The 19764-nt window shown below is 43.2% G+C and overlaps 1 protein-coding gene across 1 annotated transcript; it reads left to right on the forward strand.

Moving 5' to 3' along the window:
• Positions 1 to 1240: 1240 nt before the first annotated feature.
• LEMD2 (LEM domain nuclear envelope protein 2) lies at positions 1241 to 18558 on the forward strand. Its single transcript, XM_081915579.1, has 9 exons — positions 1241 to 2399; positions 3874 to 3914; positions 5014 to 5089; positions 7248 to 7324; positions 7954 to 8033; positions 14455 to 14600; positions 15803 to 15904; positions 15999 to 16101; positions 16654 to 18558. Exons 1-9 carry the CDS (start codon positions 1268 to 1270, stop codon positions 16802 to 16804), a joined length of 1908 nt encoding a protein of 635 aa, XP_081771705.1. The 5' UTR covers positions 1241 to 1267; the 3' UTR covers positions 16805 to 18558.
• The last annotated feature ends 1206 nt before the right edge of the window (positions 18559 to 19764 follow it).

Genomic DNA, 19764 nt, shown 5'->3' on the forward strand with positions numbered 1-19764 from the left:
AGCCTCCCCCCGCCGCCCGGCTTCGGGGCATCGTCCCGATGCCAGGCGGCGGGGCAGGAACGCCTCCCCCCGCCGCCCGGCTTCGGGGCATCGTCCCGATGCCGGGCGGCGGGGCAGGAAAGCCTCCCCCCGCCGCCCGGCTTCGGGGCATCGTCCCGATGCCGGGCGGCGGGGCAGGAACGCCTCCCCCCGCCGCCCGGCTTCGGGGCATCGTCCCGATGCCGGGCGGCGGGGCAGGAACGCCTCCCCCAGCCGCCCGGCTTCGGGGCATCGTCCCGATGCCGGGGCGGCGGGGCAGGAACGCCTCCCCCAGCCGCCCGGCATCGGAACGATGTCCCGAAGCCCGGCGGCGGGGCGGGAAAGCCTCCCCCCGCCGCCCGGCATCGGAACGATGTCCCGAAGCCGAGCGGCGGGGCGAGAAAGCCTTTGTCCCCCCTGCCTGCCTTCCCAGGGGCTTTTAAATCGCCCCGGACAGCGGAGAAGTCCTCCGCTGTCCCGGGCGATTTTAAAATGCCGCCCGCCAGAAGAGGTCGGGGGAAGGCGGTTTCCATAGGAACACATTAATTGATTTTCAATGCATTCCTATGGAAAACCGTGCATCGCAAGACGAAAAACTCGCAAGACGAAGAGACTTGCGGAACGAATTAATTTCGTCTTGCGAGGCACCACTGTATTTAATAATGGAAGTAAGGAAGGAAGGCAAGAGGTCAGACAGATGTCAGGCTGTACTAAAATAAAGAAATAATAATCTTTCCACATTTCGGAATCAAAGATGGGACGACTTTAAACAATAGCAATATTTAAGGTGCAACAGAGATTGGGGGAGGGGGGGCAAGTCCTCAGTGTACTCTGCCGCTGATCATAGCTGTCAACTTTTCCCTTTTCTTGCGAGGAATCCTATTCGGAATAAGGGAATTTCCCTTTAAAAAAGGAAAATGTTGACAGTTACGCCACTGATACGTGTACGTGCTTTTTGCTTTCTTTTTTGTTTATTTATCTCGCTACTAGTATAGACGTCTACTCGGAAGCAAGCCCTCCTGAGCTCAAAGGCACTTTCTCCCAGGCAAGCGTATAAAAAGGAATGCAGCCTCTCGGAGCGCCATAAGCGACCCTCTCAAGATGGCGGCCGCGTCGGAGGCGGCCCTGACCTCCACATGATGGCAGCTGGAAGAGAGACGCCTGCTTGCCCCTACCAAGATGGCGGTAAGCCCTTCCTCGCCGGGGAAGGTATCACTTCCGGCTGGCGCTCCTCCGCTCCTCTCTGGCTATGGCCGCAGCGGGTCTGTCAGACGCAGAGCTGCGGGCGGAGCTGCTGGCCCTCGGCTACCAGCCGGGGCCCATTACCGATTCCACCCGCAAGCTCTACGCCAAGAAACTCACCCGGCTGAGGGCCGAGGTGGCCGCTGGGCTGAGGAGCCGCGGCAGCACCGCCCGGACACACCCTCAGGGCCCGAGCGGCCCCGCGAGGCCCAAGGCCGCGGCCGGGCCAAAGGCGGCTCCCCGGGGGCCCCGCGTCCCGGTTAGGAGGGAGGAGAGCGAGGAGGAGGAAGAGGAGGATGAGGAGGAGGAAGAAGAAGGGAACGACTACGAGCCGCCTCGTCGGGAGGCGGCGAGCGGGAGTCGAGGGCTGCTGCCTCAGAGCAATGACTGGCGGGCAGACAGCGGGCTCGCCGCAGCCCGGAGGCCCCAGTTGACGGCTCGGGGGGGAGCGGCGCCCAGCAGCCGCTGGGAGGAGGGCAGTAGCGGGTTGGCTTCGAGGAGAGCCCGGCTGGAGGCGGGAGAAGGCTTCGAGGCCCCTTACCAAAGGGAGGCGGCGGCGGCGCCCAGGTTTACCTCCAGCCCTTCGTGGGGAGCAGCATCCCCAGGAGGGGGAATAGGGTTAAGTCCCAGCAAGTGGTGGGAAAACGAGCAGAGCGTGAGCCCCAGCCTTTCCTGGAAGACCCCCGTGGTGGGGGGCAGTGCTGCAGGCTTCAGTAATAGGGCCCAGCTAGAGGCCGAAAGGGGGGTCACCCCCAGCTCCTTCAGTAACAGGGCCCACTTAGAGGCCGAAAGGAGGGTCACCCCAAGCTCCTATTTGGGATCGCTGACCCAAAGGAGCGAAGAGGGGCTGACTTACAGGTCCCCATGGAGAGCGCAGAAGGAGGTTGGGCTCGCGCCCAGGAGTTTGAAAACACCGCCATGGGGGGCAAGAGAGTTGAGTAGGGAGACACGCTGGGATGGGACGCGCCAGCATGTAGGCTTGAAACCCCAAGCTCAGGGCATAAAGAGGAAAGGCAGAGGCCTAGAATTTTATCTCTCCTGGTTCCTGTGGCTGGCAACCATAGGGCTGCTGGTCATTTTCCTGGGCATCCTTTGGGTGAAGATGATGGGACCTCCGCGACTGGAAGGGCCTGAGAATTGTACGTGTGCAGGATGTAACGCTGCTTTTCCTCTTCAACCCCACTTCCATCTCTTCTTCCTCTTGCGGATAGCCTCATTTAGAGTTTTGTTGTTCCAGTCCCTTTTCTTTTCAGCTTCTTGCTTACAGAAACACAACTTGTAGAACTTTTTGTGGCGAAAGTTAGCATCCGTTCCTTCAAAAGCTCATAATCAATGTACAAAAATGACTGAGGCTGCATGCTCACTATGTCTTCAAAGCACATTTCCCCTCTCAATAAATTCTAGGCACTGTAGTTTGTTAAGGGTTGCTAGGAATTGTAACTCAACGATGGGTTAACTACAGTACCCAGAATCCTTTGAGGGAAAGAATGTAGTTGCAATGTGCTTGAAAGTTATAGTGTGTGCATAGCCTAAGGATGAATACCTTTTCAAATAACCATTATAGGAAGTTTGTCCTGGCCCAGGTTCTAAGGATATGTTGTCAAAAGAAAGCTTTATGATGTCTTTCAGATTGGCTGCCTAGCAACTACTGATCTTGAAATGTTTAGTAGTTGCACACACCAAAGAGATTAAGCAGATGAAAGGGTTCTTTCTACCTTTTGAAAAGGATAGACTGAATTCTCCTGATGTATCAAATAATAATTCTCTTGTATGACTTTAGAATGACAAGTGGGAGGTGGACATGGTTGTTACTAATAGGATGTTTCCTTCGCTGTCTTAGACTACCACTCCAAAAGCCAAAAATAGTTACTTCAGTAACTACATATTCATGATCAATTGGACAGTTTTTCTGGTCACTTTGTTTTTGCAAAGCATTGTGGGAAAATGTGTAAAAGACTCTTCCCACCCACTTGTATTTTAAAATCTGATGAACATTTATGTGGCACTATATATTGGCTGGTACCCTTCTGTTACAGATTTATGATGAGGTAGTGGGATGTTCTTACTCATTCCAGAAATCAGTCTAGCATCCTTTCACCAGCCTTACAAAGTAACTTTTCCTACAGTATGATAGCAAAATACTATCTCATTCAAGATTTGTCTGCACTATGTTTTAATCCATAAGTGTTCAAGAAGCTAAATCACATTTTCTGTCTATAGTTATATTCAGAATCAAAATCCCAGATATTCTGCAAAGTAAACAAATGTGCTTATTTTGACATGAATGCAGAATAGTTATTTCTCTTGTCTTGTTACTATGTTATGTAAATCATTTCCTTTTGATGGGAAATCTATGGGTGCTTAACTTTGCAGGAAGTCCCATTGAACAAAATGGGGCACTTCCAAGGAACATTATTAGGTTCATATTGCAGGTTTAACAAAATAAATTGCTTAGAGAATAAATTCCAGAAGGGTAGCCATGTCCATCTTCTGTAACAAAACTAAGTGGGATTTAATCCGCAAAAGTTTATGCCACAATGAATCTGTTAGTTTTGAAGATGTACAAGACTCATTGTTTTTTTAAAAAATAAATCCTTTTTTCTTCTCGTTCAGTTAACCTATTGTCCATGGATTGTGAAAGAACTAAAGAAGGTGTAAGTGTGAATCTTCTTACTATCTCCAATGTTAAATTTTGTTAATAAGTACAATGTACAGCTTACCTGTGGCTGCTATCAGCCCTAGTCAGTTTCGCCAAAGGCTAGAGATGATGAGGAGTTTGGTCCAACAATATCTGGAGGGCCACAGGCAGTTCTTTTTTTCGGGGGGGGGGATGCAGAACCCTAAACATTCTGTGAGTCTAAGTTTGGCCTCATTGAGGGACAGTATTTCATTAAGAGTAGGAAAATGAGAGTATTCCTGAACACTTTTTAAAGAAAAAAGCACTGGCCACAGATCACTTAGTATCTGTGTTGCTACAGAAGTAAGCTTCTGCTATTTTCCAAGAGAAATCTAATGATTTATTGATGTGTAATTAACAGACATCTTCTTATAGATTAGTAATTCAGACCATGTAAATCTAAGCTGCTGCAAATCTAAATCCTTCTTATCTTACAGAAATATTCGTTAGTCGGTTGTAACAAAAGTGAGACTGATTTGTGACAAGGATTTCATCTGTAAAGCTACTTTTCAATAACAAGCTTAATAGAGCTAACAGCCTTTAATCTCTCCTGATGTGCGCATGTAGTTGTAACTTTTTCTATAACATAGAGCTGAATAAGACAAACCTTGTTATACAATATAGTGTATATAATTAAAATGAAAGCCCTTGATTTGTTTTTTGTACATACGTAGATTTAAGATTATCATCAAACTTACTTAGAATATAAGAATTTGAGATCTGAGGGCTGTATAGTTTTTGTACCCCCCCCACCCCAAAATCCAATGTTTTACAGTGCACATAATCCACAGGATGTGATGGATTTTATTCTGATAGTGACTGCAGTGAAGGGAACTGATATATAATGAGTCCACTCATTCTCCCCATCATCATACAAAATGATATACCTTAGCAATGACATTTGCAGAAAGAGAGAATTAAACTTCTGGCAAGAAATGAGGTCTTATGAGTCCATCCTTAGTTTTCAGTAGCTAAATTAGAGCGCATGAGAAATGTTCTATTTAATAGTTGGTTGTAATTTTTGTAGTTGGTTGAATTAAAGATCTGTTGAATAATTTTCTCTCTTAATTTTTCAGTACTGTCTGGAAAAACATGAAGAAATGGTAATGACCATTCTGTATGAACTATACAATTATCTTGCAGTTCAAGCTGGTGAGTTCTTATTTATCTTTTTACCAATCACTTTGTTCAAAGAAAATAGGTGTATACTAGCTAGTTATTTTCAACCTTAATTTGAATTTAAAAGAGCGAGGACTGTTTTGTTTCCCTTCAAAGCCTGCAGAGGAATGTAGGAAAAACAGCCTTTCTAAATCTGAGCTGCATTATTATTAAAACAATGACCCCCTAGTATGGCACTGATTTTTTCACATAGATAAAATGAGATTTAGGGTCATATTCAACTAATCCATTGTGCTAGTGTGAGACCATGCAAGGATTCCCACTAGCAAAATAAAGATGCAGTTCACAAGTTAAGTTCAAGACCTTCTTCTAGCTTTCACAGATACGCAGCGTAGTTTTAAAGGGCTGGCCAACACAATCCAACAATTTCCAGAACACTGTTACATTTAGCAGCTGACTAATGAAAATATCCCAAAGGATATTGATATGCTTTTCCCTGTGAAAGCCATGGTTGTGTGCTGATGGTGAGCTCATCCTTCACCTATCTCATCCTGGATATATGTAATGTTTCCAGGAATGAGTTTCCCGATCACAGCAATGTATATGCCCCCTTTCCACCAGGCTGGCCCATTTTATATCATTAACCGTTACGTTTCTCTGCATGTATCCCCATCTGCATTGCAGAACTGAACTGTGTCTGGGAAAACCTTTGGAGGTGGCTACTAGGCAGCATTTCTTTAATGCCAACAGGGTCCTAGATGCAGTAGGCTGTAATCCTCTGCACACAATTGACACAGTGGGACTTTCAAATCAGAATTCAAAGGATTGCACTGTCAAATAACTTCTTGCGTAGTTTTCAAGGTAGTTTGTATCTTGAACATTAATTTTTTTTGCAGCTGTCAGCACAACAGACATTTTAATAGCTGGCCAAAACTACTGTGTGAGCAGCGGATGGTAGGGGTTTTATGCCACTGTTTCATATAGTAGGCTTGTTTCCTGAATTTCAGTGGTTCTTAAGCTTTGTTGAAATTAATTTGTTTGTTCTTTGTACATCACATTTTCTTACCTTGTGGCCACTCTGCAGGGAAGGCTACTTAAAAAGTCTTTTGAACTAAAAATCAATGTCTGGTTATGTTCTTTATAACCACAGTGCTGTACATTCACAGTGGGGGGCGGTGCATAAACTGCTTGCACTCCTGAAGAATTCGGCTGCTTTTCAGTTCAGATTTTGAAGTTTAAGTTTAAAATTGGGTTGTGTCATCAGCATGTGGTGGAAGTATCAAAGTGTTCTTGATGGCTTCATGGCCTTGCAGATGAGAAACCAGTTTTCAAAAGAAAACTGGCACTGGACAACTGCTTAAGTGTCAGGCTGTATCTTAGAGTGTCCATTACGATAGGCAGCAATCCCGTCTCACTCCCCTCTGGTGTTTATTGTGAAAGTTATAGTAGTAGTATGCCACCCTTCTTCCAAAGATCACAGGGCAGTCACAACAAAATGGCAACAACAAAATGAGAAAACAAAATACATAATAAAAACAAGAACAAAGCATTAGCCCTCCTCCCACAAGCACATTTTAAGGGCCATAGAATGTTAATCAGCCAGAGGCCTGGTTATAGAGAAATGTTTTCGCCTGGCACATAAGATTTGTAATGAAGGCATCAGGTGAACCACAGAACATAACCTGACCAGTAGCTAAGTGGCAGGCCCACCCTAAAACTTTTTCAGCATTGGAAGCCGCTCAACGTGTAACATCCCTGATCCCATCCCAAATGTGAATCACCATGAAAGCATTTTTTTAAGGAGCATGTGGGGGTGTCCTCAGACATGTTATAAATCTTTGTATAATTCAGTAAATTTTTCAGGCACTGTTTAAAAGTATCCTATTAACCCAAAGCATTAGGCAAGGTACAGTTACACAAAGGAGGGACACATACACGCATTTCTTCAAAGGTATGAGCTGCTCTCATGGAATAAATGTGAGGTTTGATTGCCTTATGCTAGCGTGGATACAGCACTGCAAATTTTATTAAGTCATAAAACTAAACCAGGTCTATATTCTGTAAAAAAAAAAAATTGCTAGCATTAAAAGTGCTTTAAAAAGGAACTTAGCTCAGTGCTTCTGTACTATTTGGCAAGTTTCATGATTTCCATGTCAATAACATTTTCTGTCTCTCCCACCACCACCACCAGGCAACTTTGAGTGTGGAAACCCTGATAATCTAGAAAGTAAATGCATTCCAGTTAGTGTGGCAAAGGAATATATAGAGGTAAGCAAGGTCATGACATTTTTCTGTTATTGTATATATGTGTATCTGCTATTTAGTGCATTAAAACTACCTCTATTTTATTTTTCCCCTTCAGTAATTCTGTTGTTATTATTTTGGCTGTTACTTGGTTGGCATTTTTTTATTTTGGGTTGTTGCGTTGGAAAACCTAAATAATATGACTGCTGAGACTTGCTGTTTCTTTTTCCATTTGAGAAACCAAAATCTTCCAGCATTTTAAAGTCGTTGCTTACAAAGCAGTAGTAAACACATGGCTTTCCTCTCTTCTTTTTTGTACCTCTCTACAGAAAAGGATTGTTAGTATACTATAGTTATGCACACCTATGGAGTGTGTTCCTGCATCAAATATGATCATAAAATTATAGTCTTAGCTACTTGGAAAACTGAATAGAATCCTAACACTCATTTTAATGTATTTAAAGCGTGGCTTAACTAATTGTGCTGTAAATAGGAGACTACCTGGGTGGGTGCCCTATGTATATTTTCTCAAATTCCGTGGAAAAGCAGGTGGAATATAAATATAATAAATAATATGGAAAGAATGTATTTACAGAAAAGTCTCACTGCTAGTTGAATGCAGAATTTACATCTTGGGGCCCACTTCCTTACAGAATGTGACTGCCTACAGTGCACAAAGGTTTGCGGATGCTTTGCAGCGGTTACTGGACAATCACAGAGACTCAGGCATATGGTAAGTTCATTGGAATGGCCTGTGTTAAATTTATCTCCATATCTGTTCACTATCCCATGAGATTCAGTGGAGATGTGACTCAGGGAACCATAAGCGACTGTTTGAAAAACAAGCAGTGTAAGACTTTCCCTAGGAAGACCCCCAGGCTTCTAGAACCAGCTAACTACAAGTGTTCTTCTAAGCCTGGCACTGTAAGATGTTTTTATTTAGATTTGCATTTGATCTGCAGAATTTGATACCCACCAAGTTGCCCACCTGTGGTTTGGTAATTCACCCCCTTTTGCTTTCTGCCTGAGATTGCCAAAACGTGGGTTGACGGGCATCTGGAAGGTCATAGTTGCTAGCTGTGCAGTTCCATAACTCTCAAAGAAATGAAAGGCTGGATTTATAAAAGTGCAGTTGTACCAGGGCCCAATGCCTGCAAGGGGACTTGGACTGAGCTTCCTTTCTCTCCTCCTCCTCCTCCTCCTCCTCCTCCTCTTCAGTGTCCCCCTACATCTTATAAAGCAAGATGTGCAAACACCCTTTTAAGCAATTTCTGAGAGATAAGCCAGCCTGGCTACTCCCAATTTTCAGTGTTTGTAGTCTGTGAATGAAGTCAGAACTGTGATGAGTGAGTTATTTGGACAACATAGTACAGGAATCCCTGTAGTTCTAAAGAGCTGCTTTTCTCCTCTCCCTGTTAGAGTGTGCTTTCCTTTCCTGCTTCTGCCCTTGGGATTTCTATAGTTTCTTTCCATTCCATTTTGTTCCTTTTTAAAATGAAAGAAAACTGATCTGCTCTCCACAATCCCCTACCCCCAGTGGCTATAGATAGTGTTTGAAACTCCCATTGTTCTAGGTGCATTTTGTGACAAGGAATTTCATTAGTGCAAGCAGTTTCTGAGCTCTGGGCACAGAACTGCACCTAAGATTTCAGATTAAAACTGCAGAGTGGAAGAAGGACTTTTTCTGCCTCCCCACTTCCAGCAACTCTAAAGGCTGGAGAAGAGACCCTTTTAAAAATATTAGGGGGTGGGCAGGGAAAGGACTAGACTATCTGAAAAATGAACATAATATTTTAGCAGCAGTTAATTCATTTTCAGCTTTGTATTTTTCTTATAAAAAAGTGTGCCTAGACATAACCTAGGTTTAAGATGCCATTTAGCTCCTAGCTTTCGTTTATCAGTTTCTAACACTGGATATAGGTCTAAAATAACTCCTTAGGAATAAATCTATTGTGCACTCTAACCTGGGAGCAATCACAGCTGAACACAAGTGGAATTGTGCATCTAAAGCATCCAACCATCTGGCCAGGTTAGTATTGGTTGAAGCCTTGGAGGTATATTTAAGTGGGAGTGGGCAGAAAAATCTGGCCCTTTGGTAGTACAAAGGTGCATCGCTCTGGTTAAAGGAACCAAAAGTTGACACCTATGATAAAAGTACCCAGTCCCCTTTTGTAGCCATTTAATGCCTCCTCCTGTATCTCCATAACAGGCATGCGAAACAGGTTTCACTGACTGACCCAGGTTAGGAAGTGAGCAAAACCAATGAGATTTGAGTATAAAATATGAAAACGTGTGTGTATTCATTTTGTTAGTTGTCAAATTTTTTGTGTTTTGCTGAGAGCTGTAAAACTGCACATGCTCAGAGAATTTATTTCATAGTCCATGAACATATTTTCTGGTACTCTATTTCATGCATTCCTTTTGGGAGGAGTGGGGGGGGGCTGTTTGGTGAACTTCACCAGCCCTCCAACTGCCTTAATGTGGCCTTGATGATGTGTTCAGGCCTGACTTGTAATGCTTGGCTGTTACACTTTATTTCTTTTTTATTTGTGGAAAGTAGTGTGGTGTAATGAAGGGGACTTCCTGGTTCAAATCTCACATCTCCTTAGGACAGTTGCTCTCACATTCATACCTGTAATATGGAGATTATAACAGCCTACCCTACAGGGGGAAGGTAGGGGAAGTGCCACTGCACACTCAGAAATCCTTGTGCTGACAGGACGCTTATTTAGCACTGCTCTGGATATAACTCAGTACATAGACTGGCTGTCATTTCTCAATCTGAAACCTCATTGGATTATATGAAGTAAGCAATATTTTGGCACATCATAACTGAGAAATCTGAGACTCTCTCCCTGCCAATACCAGGGTGTTGCTTGAAAACAACCGTTCAGAATGCAGTGATCTCTCAGTTATGGAACAAGGGTACACTGTGCCATTTCTGGTCTTTCAGACGGACTGTAAAACTGATTCCAGTGCTCTGAAATTTATTAATTTTATTTTGTTTTAAGAGATTGATACTGAATACCATGTACTTTATGCAGGTGGTTGAAATATGAGCTTAGTTGTGCTGGCCTAGCTTTCATGTGGTTTAAATTCAGGAGATGCACGGAGCATTTGTTCTCGTTCTCTTGTGCTCGAAGTAAATGTAGTTATATTAAAGGGAAGTTTTATGCTCTTCAAGGTATCTATAACACATACAAAATTTGGATGATCTTGGTCACATCTTCAGAGTAGCTAACTTGCTCACTGGCATAAAGGGCAATATCCTTGCTGTCTTCAATTGGTTCTGGAAGAACAGAATTAGCTTTTTTCCAGTAGATGAGTTTGTTTATTTGTAAATGGTGGCTGCAGACTGTGTCTGGAGAGCAAACATCACCCTGTGCAAATCATTTCAGCTCTTTGAAAAATCATGCCATCTCTCTGAGTGCCTATTATATATTTATAAGGACTTCCTTGCCTGTCTCGTCCCGATATTATAGATTACTCTCTTGAACTGTGAGGGAGATATCAAGAGCCACTTGCTGCCGGCAGGGAGCCCATATAAATATATTTTCAAACTCTCTAATACAGATGTGCTATTTGAAAACACAATTATTTTGGTGAGCAGGAAAGGATGGATAATAGCAATTTGAAATGCATTCCTTTGCAGTTACCAGGGATTCACGCCAGCTAGTGTGCTAAGATTATTCCATCTCCACTCATCTTAGTTATTTCTGTATGGTGTAGAATTCTTTATTTGAGACTCTCCATTTGAAGTCCTGTCTACAAAAGTTACTGCTGAAATTCCCATAGGCCTCAAATGCCTTACTGTTTCTCATGGAGCTTGTAGTCATGTCTCAGTTCAGTTTTTTTGGGTAGGGTTAGCCTGTTAGGACCCTGTTTTCACAACAGATTTTAAATCTGTTCAGCCACTGTGGCTTCAGTCTAACCAAAGATACTGAGAAAGATTGTTTTAAATTAGCCCTTTCAGCCTTTCACAGAAGTCCCGGCACACTTATAAGCGTGATGTAGTGATTAGAGTATTGGGCTCAGACTTGGGGTACCAGGGTTCAAATCACCAATAGGCCGTGAAACTTGCTGGGTGACCTTGGGCTGGTCACTGCTTCTCAGCCTCACAGAGTTGTTGTGAGGATGAAATGGGCAGGGGGAGAATCATGTATTCTATCTTGAGTTCATTGGAGGAAAGGATATAAAAATATATATAAATGGATATAAAAATAATAAGAAAATAAATAAATAACTATAATTCCTCGGGTTTGTTGGGGGAAGCCATTGTTGTTAAAATGATATCAGATTCAATCTTTTATCAAGGTAAAATGATAGAAGAGTAAAACAATTTGCCTCTATATGTATCCTTTTTGAAGCCAGTGAGATTAGTGCACAAATTTGCATAGAATGCCAGGTACCAGATTTTAATTATTTTAGTATGGAATACAGTTCTACGTAATGTTTTGAAGGTGATCCCAAAAGTACAGTCTTGCTGTGTTTTCATGTAAGTTGGTAGATGCCAGTGCCTCAGTTCAGTAGTGTTTATTAGATTTCAGACATAATTTTGAGGCCTTCTTAACTCTCTCACTGCTGCAGAATAATTCAACAAGCCCGAGGCTGTGAGCAACAATAAAATACTCTCCTCCCCTAATCTCATTATCTAAAACACTGCTGTAACCTAATGTTCGAAAACGTGTTCCATTTTTCCATTCTTTGTATAGGAAGACTCCACACTGCTAAACACTGTTCCCTTAGGGACATGCTTAGAATTGCTGGTGGGATGGAATTCAGTGCTTTCTAATTAAGATTTTCTTCACTGTTACAAGTCATAGCCTGGAAGCGTAAAATACACTCCCCAGTTTTGTATTCACCATAATTAAGAGTTTCATCAACACTTGAGCAAATGGATCCTGTTCTGGCAGCTCAATATGAAACTCAATAAGAATGTACAGCATACTAAAGACCTGCTGCAGGCTTTCCAACAAATGTTGTGTGGACTTATTTGAAAATGTTCTGTTAAGAGCAGAACCAAATAAGACAGCTGTGCTTGGGAACGCTGCTGCATATTTTAAGATCTTTCAGAAACTTGAGATCCAAATAATCCAGGGGGATGGGAAAAAAGTTGAGTGTGATGCAGATTGTCAGGAGCTTATGTGCACTGTTCAGCAGTGTTTCTTAGACAACTGATTTGGACTATCTGTATGATGAGCTATTAATTGCAACCCTGGTGTGACATCACTTAGCTGCCAAAAATATGATCACCTGGTTTTTTTTTATATACACTGATTGAAAAGGCCAGGAGACTGGGAATTCTACAGCAGGGCTCTTCCAGATTTCCTTTAGTGAGCCTGCAGAGACTAGAGTCAAAGTGTGGTAATTGCTGTACTACTTCCATGTTTCTGTTTTGCAGTAATTCCTTTATCTGCCTTCAACTTCTGAGAGAGGTTTTCACAGGCATTTTGCCAGCATGTACTAGGGATGGGCAATATCAGCTTTTCAACATTGCAGTGTATCACCAGCCAAACACTGTGGTTTGGCAATATATCACAGTGTTGAAAAAACAAGATGCATTGGTCTCTGCATTCAAGACACCAGGTGAAACTGCCCCAGCTCTCACTTCGAGTTGCACCCTGGCTCACAGGGTGGGACAATTCAGCTTCTTTGTGCCACTCAGCAGGGAGGATGAAAGGTCCCCCTCCCAGCTGAGACAGACCCAGTGCTCTTGCCACTCGTACACAAGCAACAGAAGCATCAGGGCTGCTTTGCGCAGCTCTTCTGGGGGGAGGGAACGTCACCTCCCCCAGCTGAGATTGCCCCGTGCTCTTGCACAGGCAAAGCATTGGGGCTCCTTTAACTGTTCACTACAGAGAACGGCAAACACACTCCCCTCAGCTGAACAGTTTCACAGAACCCCCACCCTGTTGCAGGCTTGTGTGAGCCAGGGCTGGGCTAGGTGCTCCTTTAACTGCGGCAAGGGCAGCTGCACACTCCTCAGTCGAACAGTTTAAAGATGCAGAGGGAGGAACAAGCTGTATCGGGGCCCGGCGGCAGAGTAGAATGGCAGTTTCACTCAGTGATATATCATTGGGGAAACCACCACTGCTCCTGAGTCCCTCTGCTAGCGGATGCTGCTAGCAGAGGGACTCAGGAGCGGTGGTTGTTTCACCAGTGATATACCGCTGAGTGAAACTGATGTCACGGTCTTCTCCTCATACCGGTCCTGGGTGATAAATTGATATATCTCCCAGGCCTAGCATGTACAGACTCTTAAATTCTATATTCACACATTCTGCTGTCATGCAAGTCCATTTACTCAACTGCATGGTTTGAATGCACTCCATGCCCAGTTACCAAATATCCTGAGTCAATCATCTCTTGCATTGAGACTCTCTTATCACTGTTTACTCTGCTGGGTCCATGGGAAGCCAGGTTCCTGTAAAGCCCCTCTGGTATCTGAGGAAGTATGCATTCACACGAAACCTCATACCAATAACTAACTTAGTTGGTCTCTAAGGTGCTACTGGAAAGAATTTATTTGTTTTGTTTTGTTTTGTTTTGTTTCTCCTCTGGCACAGTTAGCCAAACTATCTTTTTGTGGGGATTAGGAGCTGGAATTATCCTAGTGGCCATTTCCAGTGTTTTCTCATTTTGCAGGATGAGGTTTTTCCTTATTGCAGATTTTGCACAGAATAAATTTGGTGTGCGTATAATTGTAGGGTTTCCCCTCATCCTTTTCCAAAGATGCACCAACATTTAATGCAGGTGAACTTAACATTTTCCCCAACAAAATTAACTGCTGGAATTTGTTTCAAGGAAAATAGACTCAACATGCATGCATACTTTTCACTTGATCTCTGTGCAGTCACTGGAGGAGGGAATCCAGTTTAAAAGTTTAATCTCCTGTATACTGTACTAAGAGGTGCTGTCAGAAGAAACAAAAATACTATAGAAGAGGACTACCTTGCTAGTGTGCTATCTTTGTTTGCTCTCCTCTCATATCCTCCTCAATCTGCTGTTAATGAGCCACTGCTGGAATATTCTGAGAAGGTTGGGAGCAAGAAACTAAGGAGTGTGATGGAGAGGATAGCATGTTTATAATAAATATGGACCATCAACTTCTTTGCATTGTTCAGTCAAGGAATCTTTCTGCTTCATCCTTTCAGGTTACAAGGCGATGAGAGTTCCGAACCAGTTACTGCAGTGAGCCAAGTGGTTTGTCTCGAATCCACCCGTCCACGAATGGGCTTAGGCTGCCGTTTCCGCCGGGCACTGAATACAGCAATTACTAACCTATTTATATTCTTTTGGAGTAAGTTTTTCCCTACTTTATTTGTGACAGCCAAGATCTCCCAACAGTCTTGTACAGTGTGAGATTCTGGAAGGTTGAGGAAATAATGAATGAAATTGCTGATTATTTAATCTTGGGCCTAACAGCAAGAAGCAGTCTTGAGACTGGCTCATGCACTGTGGGTGTTTGCCATTTCATGAAAATCATCCCGTGGAGGTCTCTCTGTGTGCACCACAACTTCATGTATTTGTGCTCTGGCATTTACCCTAATGAATTCTGTCCTCCTCCTCACAAGGCACTATTAATACCCTGCTTCCTTAACAGTCGCAGTATTATTCTTAGTCATGCATTGCTGACTAAGCACAGATCACGCACACACATTAGGTGAAATCCAAATTAGTGTGGTTAGGCATACATTCGTGCAGCAGGGTTTCTGCTTCCTCTCTTCTGCAGCCATCTGTTCTCCCCCTCAAACCTCCAGAAGGATGTCCCCCCCCCCCAGGAAATTTTGGGAGCTGCATGAGGAAGAAGCAAAACCTAGAACCCCACTGTGGAAGAGGATTTTCGTTGCACAGATGGACAGACCTCATTGGGTGTCTCCTGTTGTAGGGGGAATTCCCTGCAAAGAATGTGCATGTGAATGATATAAATGGGAACAGGATTTAAGAGGAAAATACCAGTAGTCAGCCTTTATGCAGCTAGTGTGTTATAGTGGATGTTGTTTGGATTTAGACTTGGGAAGGGGAGACAAGGTTTCAAATTCCCACTCAGTCATAAAGTTTGCTTGGGCCAGTCACTATGAATTGTCAGGATAAAATGGGATAGCTCTGAATTTCTTTGCTGAAAAAGTGAAATACTGTGATGATCTGCCAAGCTGGTGAAAACAACGTGTTATTTTGCCATATTTGTAGCTCAATCCTTCACTGAAGTCTTAATAGTAATTTAACTTTGTTTGCCGAAGCATAGAGATACCCCGGGACCTAGCAAAGCTAGTCTGATTGTATTTTGTTTTTAATCTACAAAGATTGCAAATGGTGTTCAGGCTTTATTTGGTCTCCAAGTGAAGAAAGTCTCAAAGCTGTGTAGCACCTTCCAACAAACACGTCTCTACATAATGGCTATATGCTGGGTGCATGGATGGGATCTTAAGGATTGCAATGAAATATTTCAGGCTAGCTCATGTGTATTCGGAAGATTTCATCTCTGTGCTTCCTTCCTCACAGGTTTAGCTTTCCTTTGGGGGATTCTAATTCTTCTAAAGTATTACTGGCGGAAAAGGGAAGAAGAGGAACGGGACATGTATAAAATGGTGCAGAAAATCATAGGTAGCATTCACCTGCTAGTCAAATTATAGGTAAAATTCTCTCAATTTCATCAGTTTGCTTATTTGCCTGACTGCATGCATTGTTCTCTCAACAGCTGCCGTCCAAGGTCACTACAAAGAATGGGAGCAGAATCTGGAACGGTACCCATATGTAGGCATCCTTCACATCAGAGACACACTCATCCCACCACAAGACAGGTGAGTTTTTCTTTGACTTTATTAATGGTCCTGATTAAGTTACTGTGTAGATGTGGGATCATTCTTCCAAAAAGGTGGCTAACCAGTTGTCCCTGAGAAGCAGGCTGAGGAAGCAAGTATCCCCTCATATCTGTCACCAATATTTGGAATGCCTAAGAACAATTTCCCTCCAAATATAGATAATAGCCACTGATAGGACTAGTCCTTCAGGGATGTGCCTGATCATTTCAAGCCATCTACGCTCGGGAACACGATAACCTGCAGCAATGAGTTCTATAAGTTGATTGTTCATGAGTCAAATGAATATTTCCTTCTGCTTGGCCTGACGCTTTTGCAGATGATGTCTTTTGAGTTCCAGTATTTAGAGAGAGATGGACAATGACGTGGAAAGTTGGAAAGGGGCCTTTTCCCCCCCTTTGGTACCTTCAAATGTTGGCTGCTACAGAAATGATCCTTGGTTGATTGTGCTCTAAGCATTAGATTAGACCACCATTTTCCTGCATTGCACAAATGCTCAGCTTTGGTTACAGTGTTCTTTTTTTTTATCCCCAGGAAAAAAATGAAGCGGGTTTGGGACCGAGCAGTGGACTTCCTCGCTTCAAATGAGTCACGTATTCAAACCGAGTCGCACAGGGTGGCAGGAGAGGATATGCTGGTGTGGCGTTGGACGCAGCCTTCTTACCTCTCTGATTCAGATCATTAGCTCTGACCAGAGGCCAAGCCATTGGTTTAACACTGTGCAGGGCAATGTGCCCTCTTCTAGCTAGGGAATGTCCTGTTGCCCATACTCAGGTGAACCCCTGATACTACTGTACATGTGTGTGAGAGCTGTAGAATGACTCCTTGGGGGTGATCATTTTCTGTAAGGAATATAAATGTTGAAATGCAGGTGCACACCAAAGTTACTCTCATGGCATATATTTGACTTCCATAACGTAACAATTAAAAAAGAAGAAACAGGATTCCTTGCCCTAAATGAAAGATGCCATTGATAGTTTTGCTTTGGTATTAGGGAAGCCTGTATCTGACCATCTACTCAGAAAGTCGGTGCTAAGACCACTAAAAGATGCTTTGTAAAGGTGTTCATTACAGAAGCACTGTGGATAAGAGTGGACAGCAAATATGCGAGGCATATTTGTTCTTAGAAACTGATCAGGAATAATCTACTGGCATTGTTTATTGGGTGATGGGTGGGACTGAGAGGGCCAGGTCTTGAACCTTTGGAGGCAAGGTGGGAGGGGCTTAAAGCTTTTTTCCTTAGGCAGTGGTAGGTGAGCACATTTTCTTACGAGAGCGGTAGAAAGCATTCAGTCTTAAAATGGCTTGGTGGGGAGCACCGGAAAGCAACAGCTGTGCTTTTGGGTCACGTGCCATACTAGAGAGCAGATGGGGCACCAACAGTCTTTGGTACAGAATCAACTCCTCACAAATCAAGTGTTTACAGGATTGCCCAAGGAGTGGAAATCTTTTATTCAGCCAATATAGTAACATGTTTTGCTCATATAGCACCTTCGTTGGTCCAAGTTCATGCTGGTTTGTTTGTGAGGGGGAGAAACGCACCAAAATTGCCATGTACCTCTTCAGTGACGTCATAAAGTCCGAGGCTTTGGCATGATGGCACGTCATTCCATTATTGGTTCAGGGCATCCTCTTAACTCATCATGAACTTCACCTCTGTCCGGTGGATATAGCAAGTGGCATATGAACTTGGAATAAAGTGTGCACATTTGAGCCTCTCTAAGTAAAATGAGCTGAGCCTTTATGGTACCTTTTATGACATGTTTTGTTTCAACTGGTATATTTACTTGCAAGTGGGTGGTAGCCTGAACTTGGAAGTTTGCCCTTTTACTCCCCCTGCTGGCAGAGCTGAAAAACTGACGGATTGGAGTTTTCACCTAGGTGCCCTTCGAGGCTGTTTGAGCAGCATGCAGCAATTCATTATGTGCCTCCTGCTGATTCATCAGTGCTGAAATCAGTGCAAAGAAAAGCAGCCTCCAAAAACAAAGCACCAGGAGGTCTTATTGGTTAAGTAGAAGAAAATCTTGCATTCATTTGAATTTTATCCCCACATGTTGCCATCTGTAGCGTAGGCGGTGTCTTAGAGCAAAAGAAGAGATGTAACAGATGTCTCCGTGACATTAGCCATCCTTTTTTTTTTTACACACAAACACTCCCCTTATACTGTTGAAGCAGATAATCAAATTATTGCTTTTAATGTATTCTTAATTTCTGCTGATGTTTGCAAAAAATTCCACAGTGCCTGCATTCTTAGGGCTTTAAAAGAAACATTTGTGGGTATTTTTTACCATCGGACTCTCAAGAGGAAATGCCAAACAATATTATGTACAGTTGACTAAGCTGTTCATTTATTTTTATGTAGATGGGCTGGTGCTATTTATTATACATTTTGTCTCTGTCCATTTTATCTTGCAAAATAAAAATTTGCTACAAATGGGACTGACTGGTATTGGTAACAAGTACCATCTCCTGACAAGGCAGATGCAGGCAGTTTGATTCCCTGGATATTTAATGCTGAAAGCACTCCTGAACTGAACTCCATCATATTGGGTTGCAATGAGTTATAGACAGCACTGGACAAGCACAATGGTACTTGTAAAAACTAAGGCCTTTGGGTGAGGTCCCATCATCCCTGACCATTGGCCATGCTGGCTAGGGCTGATGAGAGCCTGATTCCAACAACATCTGGAGGGTACTACACTGGCCTGCAAATAACCAAAGCTAAACTCCAGCCTTCAGAAACAATTTACAAACATCCACAATGTCCGAAAATTTAAAAGTTGAAGGGAAATGATAGGTTTTCATAATGGATTTGGAAGAGAGATCATCCTGCTTTTGCCCCTGGTAAACACTTGTTAAGCCTGTTTGACCAAGAAGTGATAGTGGGATAAAAATCTCTCAAACTGCTTTAAACTCTTAAGACTTTCACCTGGTTTCCCGCAGCACCCTAACCCACTAAGCTGGGCTTTAGCTTAGTGAGAGAGCATGTGAACATGCTGGCTTCTGGGGAGGAACTTGCAGCCACTTTGCTATTTTTTGGTCGTCCTAGCTAAGGTTTGGCTTAGCGTGCCAACCAGACAAGTTTGTTGTTAAGCACTCTCTTCACTAGCCACAAGCTGTAACAGAGATTCTCATTTACAGTTCATGGTTAGTCAAGAGAGAGCTTTAACCACAAGTATCAGGTTGGATGGCACACCATCATCGTCATGAATTTTTTGTATGCCAGGTTTCCATGGTAGAACCATGCTCAAAGTAGCTCAGGACAACATACAGAATAAAATATAACCACAATTAAATAATTCATTAACAGTTACAATAACACAATTTAAACAAAACATCACTAGGGCAAACAAACATCTCATGTTAATAAATGCTGAAACAATGCCTAACAATAAAATACAAAACATCGAAATAGCACCAAGCCCTGGCTTTGCTTAGTGCAGCTGCAAAAAATGACGAGGAGCAAAATGGATGCAAGCTTCTACCCAGGGGCCCTTACATCTCACAGTCATGTTTGGCTTAGGGGTCTTATGCAAACAAGGCCATGGTTCGTTTCCAGCTTAAAAGACCTGGTTTTCAGAATGTACTAAAATAACTTGTAAGACAAAATGGACCCCTTGCAAAATGAAAATGCAAGCAATGAAC

Source organism: Podarcis melisellensis (assembly GCF_964234715.1).
Source record: "Podarcis melisellensis genome assembly, chromosome: 6".
Classification (NCBI taxonomy): Eukaryota; Metazoa; Chordata; class Lepidosauria; order Squamata; family Lacertidae; genus Podarcis; species Podarcis melisellensis.

Excerpts from the sequence above, each read along its gene's own strand:
- LEMD2 (XM_081915579.1), top strand. The coding sequence starts at position 1,268 with ATGGCCGCAGCGGGTCTGTCAGACGCAGAGCTGCGGGCGGAGCTGCTG. Across the intron at positions 5,090-7,247 it reads TTATCTTGCAGTTCAAGCTG|GCAACTTTGAGTGTGGAAAC; the intron begins GTGAGTTCTTAT and ends CACCACCACCAG. Across the intron at positions 8,034-14,454 it reads CACAGAGACTCAGGCATATG|GTTACAAGGCGATGAGAGTT; the intron begins GTAAGTTCATTG and ends TCATCCTTTCAG.